At 33.4% G+C, this 8,590-nt stretch overlaps 1 protein-coding gene across 1 annotated transcript; it reads left to right on the top strand.

The window, feature by feature from the left end:
* Window positions 1-2,786: 2,786 nt before the first annotated feature.
* LOC7458293 (serine/threonine protein phosphatase 2A 59 kDa regulatory subunit B' gamma isoform) lies at window positions 2,787-7,735 on the top strand. Its single transcript, XM_006386720.3, has 2 exons — window positions 2,787-4,627; window positions 6,964-7,735. The coding sequence occupies exons 1-2, from the start codon at window positions 3,392-3,394 to the stop codon at window positions 7,351-7,353; spliced, it is 1,626 nt and encodes a 541-aa protein (XP_006386782.1). The 5' UTR covers window positions 2,787-3,391; the 3' UTR covers window positions 7,354-7,735.
* The last annotated feature ends 855 nt before the right edge of the window (window positions 7,736-8,590 follow it).

Consider the following 8,590-nt stretch of genomic DNA (forward strand, 5'->3'; position numbering starts at 1 on the left):
GGTTTTTCTTTCACTATAAACCTTTGATCGAACACCTAATCGGCTTTTCTTTTCTGAAATCTCTTTATTTGCTCATATCAAGATACCAATACCAATGCCTTTTTTTTTTTATTCCATTTGCGAGTTCCTTAATGATTTTCCTTTTCTTTGTTCATCGAAGCAACAAGAGAAGCTTTTGCTTGGTTTTTAGATACTCGTGTGTCTTTTCAACAGGAGAAGTTTTTGCTTTGTTCATCAAAGCCTTTTTTTCTTTTTAGGGTTATTGGACTTTTCTATTCTGCGTCCTCAATCAAGATCTCATGGATTTTGTTCACAGGTATTCTATCTTTTTTGTGTGTTTTCTGACCAGTTTCTCATCGTTAGTGGAAATTCTCAAATACCTTCATTCTTATCATTTTCTAATACTTGCCCCAAATATGGGATGTGATCTTAGCTAATGTTATTTTACAAAGGAAAAAAAACACATCATCTTAAATTAGGACTACAAAGGACATATTCATCTTTAGGGGATATCAAAAATAGCCTTTTCTCATTTCAAGAAAGATTAATTAGGACTGATAAATTTTGATTTCATTACCATATTGATTTGCACGGAATTGTTTTGCGAGTTCATGACTCTTGAAAACTTTATTATCTTTCTTTCATGTAGTTTTTACATAGCAAACTTTGATAATGAAGTCATTCCTTTGGGTTTCTAGGTATTTAGTCATCTCCTAAGGACTTGCTAGGTGAATTGTTACTCTTAACAGATCATTGATTTTTCTTAAAATCATTAGTTAAAGTCCAATCTTGAAAACCTTTGTTTAAGAGAATGATTTTTGAAAAAGAGTTTTTTTTCGTTGAGCCTTTAGAGATCATTTGCAAAATATACAAGATCTAATGTGAATGAATATCCAAACTTTATTGATTTAAAGAAGATTAGTAGACTACACATAGTATTTCTTTATAGAGTCAAAAGTTCATAGACCTAAGCAAGTCATCTCAATCCATTCTTGTAAAAAACAAAGCTCCCTTAAAGAATGTTTTCTTCACTGTATATGGGCTTTCGTAACTAGGTGCCTACTTACTCTAATCTTTTCCCGGTAGATGTAAGATCTTTCTCAGCACTAGATCTCCTTCATAAAATACCCTAGGTCTAACTTTCTTATCATATGCTTTAGCTATTTTTTGTTGATATAACTAGTGATGACAAATTACATGTAACCTTTTTTCACTGATCAAATTTAACTACATGTATTTCATCTTGACCCAATCAACTTAAAAGAAGGAATGCCTTTTAGATTTATCATTTTTTAGCTTAAAATGATAAAGAAAAAAAAACTTGGATATGATGGAGAAGAGGCCACATCCCTAAGTAGTATAAGTATTAACAAGAGTATGAAAGATAGTATAAGTGAGAGCGATGACAACATTTTTGGAAGAGCATGTCATTCCTTTAGAGAGAAGGAAATATGTGACATGGGTTTTGACATGGTTTTTGCTCCATGTATCAGACAATAATTCAGAAAAGATAAGAGAGTGGTTTCCTATCCTTAAAGGGCTTGTTTGTAAGCTCGTTAAGAGTTCATGAGAATAGATGTTAATGAGGTTGAGGGGGCTAGCTTTCATGAAATATTTTTTATTTTTTGTTAAGGGAGATGAACTTATAGTTCATTAGGACTTGTAGAGAATAAGAAAAGAGTAAGATCTCGAGTTTTAACTTTATTTGTGTCAACTTATAATTTCAAAACTAATAAAAGTACTTAAAAAGAAAAGAGAATCTTTATTTATTTATGTTTAAAAAATTATAACTGGATCTTAAATTCCACTAGTTAATATCATTATTACCATACATATCAACAAAATTAGTATAAAATCCAATTTTGCATTTGCAATATTAGGAAAGAAATTCTAAAATTGTCGAACCCAATCCATAGACTAACTTGGAAAAAAACCCAAGTTATTTGCTCACCGATTAACCTTTGGATCATGGGGTCAGCTTTGATCAACTGTTTTTATTAAAATATTCATGTTTTTTTACTTAACCAGGTTCGATTTGGGTTTGTCAATCAACCAGGTTACTCAAACTTGATAGGGTCAAACAAGTTTGTTTGAATCAATATCTTATTTAATTTAGCTAAAAATCCAACCTAAGTCATACTTTGAATCTTGAATTTTTTAAGTCAATCTACCAAGTCAATCAAATTTAATAACCATGAGAAATTCAACTCCACCCAAACAATAAAAATAAATTTGTACTAGTGATTTCCATAAAAAAAAAAATAGTAAAAATGAAAAGGATTGTCAATTGTCGAGTGAATCCAAGAAGGTAAGAAATTTAACAATATTCATTAAAAAAATAAAAGACAAAGTGGATTGATTTTAATCAAAAAAAGAAATCTAACAAATAAATATCATATGATGACTTAGATGGGAGGAGAAGTTAGTCAAATGAAAAAGTCAACCTCATATGAAAGACATTAGATAATGGGTTCCATTGTAATCCTTTACCCACTTGTGCAAATTACATGATGAGGATAAATTCATCAAAAATAAATAATTTAGAAAAAAAAGAAAGGATCTAAAAATAGTTATTAACAAAATAAAATATAAAACAAAAAAATAATTATTAAATTTATTTTGGAATCAACCCGTGGCAAGATCTGAAATATATTAATCTAAATTTATTTTTTTAAAAATAATTAATGTGTTCTTTTTTACTTAGTTTTAACCAAATCAATTCCAATAAAAGTTAATCTAAATTTTTAACAAAATCACACCAGTTCAAAAAAAAAAAAAAAAATTATTGATTGTAAAACTGGATCCGAGTTAGGCTGCGGCTAAGCATGCCGGGCTGGGTTCAGTCCGGAGTTTCAATTCTTATGTTTTTGTTTTTGGGCTAATCTAAAATTTACCCTTTCCTAAACTTGGCACACAGAGCTAGAAACAAAGAACAAAAAAATCTGACTATTTTTATAAATGCAACTCCCACTTTCCTATTGTTTCCTGTCATAAAATTTTAATTTGACTTTTTTTTTATTTGATAATCTTGTTCATGTTGTTTTCCCCCCCTCTTTCTCAAATCAAATTGTGGGTTTATCAATCTCAGATCAAATTTCTAGGGTTTTCTCAGATCTCTCTGTTCATGTCATCAATGTAAGTAATTTCCCCCTCTGTATATGAAATTTCCTCAAGTGGGTTTTTTTCCCCTGCTTTGTTGATGAATCCTGAGGTAGGAATTTGAATTTTAAGAGTCTTACATGGATAGCCTTTTTTAAATGTACAAATTTGATTAGGCTTCTGTTGCCTAGCTGTGAAAAATGGATTAGTTTTGAGGTGTTTTCAAGGTGGAAGCTTCGGTTTTTATTTGCTGGGAATGCATTAGGATTAGGGTTTTGGCTTAGCAACAGATATGATCAAACAGATATTGGGTAAGCTACCTCGAAAACCCTCAAAACCATCCAGTAACGATTCAAACAATGACGGTGGACTCCATGCCTACTCGTCCTTGAACTCATCTAATGGGCCCAGTTCCATTAACAACTCAAAGCTCTCTTCCAATTCATCCAAATCTTTGAATCCGAGTTCGGGCGCTTCACGCTTGAACAATGGGAGCCTGGTGCCGAATAGCAAGGGGAATCAAGGGAAAAAGTCAGCTCCTCAATTGGATCCTTTGATGACTTCTGGGGTTTATGAGGCATTGCCTAGCTTTCGTGATGTTCCTAACTCGGAGAAGCATAATCTCTTTATGAAGAAGTTGAATATGTGCTGCGTTGTGTTTGATTTTAGTGATCCTTCTAAGAATCTTAAAGAGAAGGACATTAAGAGGCAGACTTTGCATGAGCTTCTTGATTATATTTCAACTGTTACTTCAAAGTTCAATGAGATTGCAATGCAAGAAATTACGAGGATGGTGGCAGCCAATTTGTTTAGAACACTTCCATCTATGAACCATGATAAAAAGATTCTAGAAATGTTTGACCCTGAAGATGAAGAACCAGCTATGGAGCCTGCTTGGCCTCATCTTCAGATTGTGTATGATTTTCTGCTTAGATTTGTGGCTTCATCAGAGACTGATGCCAAGCTCGCCAAGAGATACATTGACCATTCATTTGTGTTGAGATTGCTGGACTTATTTGATTCTGAAGACCAAAGAGAGAGGGAGTATTTGAAGACGATACTCCACCGTATTTATGGAAAGTTCATGGTACATCGACCATTCATTAGAAAAGCTATCAACAATATCTTTTACATATTCATTTTCGAGACAGAGAGGCATAACGGGATTGCAGAAATGCTTGAGATATTGGGCAGCATTATTAATGGGTTTGCTTTGCCATTGAAGGAAGAGCACAAGCTTTTCCTTCTCCGTGCCTTAATTCCACTTCACAAGCCAAAATGTGTATCAATGTATCATCAGCAACTGTCATATTGTATAACTCAATTTGTGGAGAAAGATTTCAAGCTGGCTGATACTGTAGTCCGAGGTCTGTTGAAGTATTGGCCCATGACTAATAGTTCCAAGGAAGTTATGTTTCTTGGTGAGTTGGAGGAAGTTTTAGAGGCTACTCAGGCAGCAGAGTTTCAGCGGTGCATGGTCCCTTTGTTCCATCAAATTGGTCGCTGCCTCAACAGCTCACATTTTCAGGTACTGGGTTTAGAATGGTTATTATTTTTGTGTTTGTGTGTTGATAAAATATTAAGCCTTTTTTTTAGCTTCTACTGTTTTATTGTTTCTGCTGCTGCTGCTTAGTAAGTTCATTTATCATCTCATTATTGACATTATATTTGTAATTACTGATCATTCTTGCATTTCATTTCATTTCATTGCAACTGAAACTTGTTTAATTATTATTTTTTCCATCTCACATTAGATGATTTTTTAATAATTTTCATGAGGATATATGAATTCCAAATTGGATAGTTGCACGTGTAGATTATCACCTAGTTATTTCTACCACTTTTTATGTGTGTGTATAAAATTGAGAGTTTGATATCTTTGTGATCACTTCGTAATAAGTTAGAAATTTGTGGATTTTCAGTATTTTACAAGGGATTTGTGTTTTTCTGCATTTATGTGCTTACTTGGTTGTGGTAATTTTTCTGCACTGAATTGTACAAGTTGGGTTTATGATATTGATGAAGAGAGGTGTAGACATCTGTCTTGGTTTAAAAAACATGCAATTCCATTGATAACTTTGTTTGCTCTTGGGTTTTCCATGTAATAAAGAATTAACATGTGCAAATATTGTGAAATCATAAAGGGATCTAACAGAATAAGCTTTTCTTTTCCACGTCATTTGCCATATTTTTCTTATCATGCATCTTTGATAGGTATCCTCTTCTCATGTGACTAAGTATTCAATACCTTAAAGAACCTTTCAATATGCTCTTTCAAGACTCCATTGTTGTATTTAATTTGCTATTTGATATCCAAATCAAGAAGGCTGTGTAAAGTGCCATGATTTTTCTCTCTGAGATAAACTTAGGGGTGCACTCAGCTCATGGGAAGTATATAAGATTACCCCTTGAGATAAAATCAACGAGAAGCGTAACTTACCATTATGAGGTTAATTGAAAAGTCTAGAGATAGTTTCCATGATAATGGAAAAAAAAGTAGGTATTATGGAAGCATCCTTCTGTACAAGGGCCTTACAACTTGAGCTAATGTCTTTATGATGGGAGTTCCACTCCATAATGGTGACATTTTGTTCACGCCAATAGTCCATGAAATGAATAACACAATAGCTCTCCACTTCTCATCTTTCACAAGTGCCCCTGCTGTCCCCTGCCATGCCTAGGAACTTGTGTCTCTGATTTAGACATAATTCAACAAATCCAACTCTAAAAGAAATCTCGCAACCATAACTCCTTAGCTACTGCAGAAGGTATAATATTAATTATTTGATTATTTGGGAATTTTTAATTTCTAAATAATAAATGCTAATATTTCTGAATTTAATAATAAAAATCTAGAATGATCATACAACATTAAAATTTGTAAATAATCAAATATTAATTTACATTGTTGCCTTTCTATATTCTCCACCATATCCTCTATCAGATCCTCACATCTCTTTCACACATCACCACTCTATAGTAGTATGTTTCTTTGTGATTATGCTATCACCATAATAATCTTCCCTATAGCAGCACTCCAAGTAAAAAAAGGCTAGCTCAAGTGTCCACCTTACAGATGCCTTTTCATGGAACTACCCACATGGCCATGTAATTTTTTTTTACCTCTCTTTTCTTGTCAAAACCCCTCAATTAAATGGTTATCTTATGAGCACTAATAGATAATTTTGACACTTAATGAGGCCGAGAAGCTAAATTATTTTTAACAATTTACAAGCGACAAAATCATTTCTATACATTTGCATTATCATTATGATTACAGGTATGTGTTGTTCTGCACTCCCACTGTAATTTTATGCTTCCAGGTGGGGCAATGGTTGGAAGAAAAAGGCAATGGACTTCTCTGAAAATATGTTGAATGTCTAGATGCTGAATGTTCAGCATTTGTATTGTAGTAGAGGATGTAAAGAGTATTTTGTGCCGTGAATATGGTTTTCACCTTTAGCCTTGTTTGAGGAAGCTTCTACTGTCTGGTTTTTCTCGAAGTGCAAATCACTCGTGGTTTTGCTATGATCTGTCTTTCGTCATTGATGTATTTGCTGAAGTTTTAGCACAATAAGCATGCTTTTCAGTTTTCAAATCTGCATGTGTATTATATTGAGGTTTTAATATGAAGAAATGAAGGATGCTGGAGTGAGACTCACTCCAGCATGCGTGCAGCGAGTTTCACATCCATTGTAGTAGATATTTTCACTTTAGAGCTTACGCTGGCTTGCTGAAATCTATATTGATAGAATCATATGGATTTACATATTATTTGCCCTGTTATTAACTAAATTTCTGCTCCATCTGAAGGATTTGGATTTGAACTTTGGGTTGTTCATATGGAATCTGGTATTGTGGCAGGTTGCAGAACGTACTTTGTTTTTGTGGAACAATGATCACATAAGAAATTTGATCACGCAGAATCGCAGAGTGATACTGCCTATAATCTTCCCAGCTTTGGAGAGAAATACAAGGGGGCATTGGAACCAAGCTGTTCAGAGTTTGACCCTGAATGTCAAGAAGATATTCTCAGACGCTGATCAAGAAATTTTTGATGAATGCTTGGTCAAATTTGAAGAAGATGAAGTCAAACAGATGGAGACACGGGAGAAAAGAGATTTAACTTGGAAGTGCTTGGAAGATGTGGCGACCTCTAAGGTTGTAAGCAATGAAGCTGTGCTTGTCTCGAAGTTCATCTCATCTGTTGCCATTGCCAGCGGGACAAGTCCTCGGGCCACTGCAGCTGGTTGAGAGCTCTGACTGGTGTAAACTGAGTTTACCTTCTTGAAGGATATAAAGGTGTTGACTGGTGACCTCCTTGGTGCAAGTAGGAATTGTTCGGCCTTGTTTCGCATGGTTCTCTCACAAGTCCATATTTCATCAGTGCAGAAGAAGGAGGTTCGGTTTTGAGACACTGAGGTTATTTTTTTGGTTTCAATGCTCTTCCCTTTTTTCTTCTCATCCATGAAATTGTAATTGTGTATTATAAAGGATTTGATTCATAGAGGTAGTCCTTCGTATTTCCTACCTTGTAAAATTTATTTTCTGTAATGATGCAAAGAAGATTGGTCCTTCCATTCTTCAACTTTTATGACATTACTAGTTCTTTAAACCGCAACCATTTAAGCCAAAACATTGTTACATTCTTCCTTCCATGGCTCACTGATTGCCATTCGGGCCTTAGCACGATCATCTTGTCAACACTTCTGGTGGGTGTTTGCTAACCTGGAGCAGTCTGTGGAGAGGCAAAATTTTGTTCAGTAGAGACCATTCTGCATGTCCTGAGGAAGTTGTAGCCTCTAAGATGATTTTCTGATGTGGTTTTTATGATGACATAAATGTTAGGTAGTGATTTGATTTTTTATTTGGAAATATATTAAAATAATATTATTTTTTATTTTTTAAAAATATTTTTGTTATTCATACATAAAATAATTTAAAAATATCAAAAAATATTAATTTATAATAAAAATATAAAAAATGTATTTAAAAAACCAGCCCAATAAGGAGTGCAGTCCAAAGTTCATAGTGAAAAAATTGAAAACACTTTCTCATGGTCAGCATGGCAGGGGTAATCAAAGGACTAATTCTTGTTTGAACCTTGAATATTATGGTATTTCTTCGTGGCCATCAATTAAATTCTGGTGGTGGTTATTACCCCCAGCGAAGCTGACGAAATACTTGGTCTATGTTTGTATATTTCAATTATATTATGAATTCACGGAATCAATCATAGAGGCATATAAATTAATTGAAGATCTCAACTTTTCTTTTAAAAAAAAAAATAATTCCCTCATATTAGCTTTATAAAAATAATTCTCTCTCTTTCTCATAGTTATTTTTAATAACAAGGGGGTTTATGGATATAGTTGGTCAAATTTGAGCCCGTTTAATCCAACTTTTGATATTTTATAAATTATAAACTCGATGTATTTAATTTTTTTTTTATATCCAAGTAAATTGAATATATTAGATTGAACTAATTTTT

This window comes from Populus trichocarpa, chromosome 2 (assembly GCF_000002775.5).
Source record: "Populus trichocarpa isolate Nisqually-1 chromosome 2, P.trichocarpa_v4.1, whole genome shotgun sequence".
In the NCBI taxonomy this organism is placed as follows: domain Eukaryota; kingdom Viridiplantae; phylum Streptophyta; class Magnoliopsida; order Malpighiales; family Salicaceae; genus Populus; species Populus trichocarpa.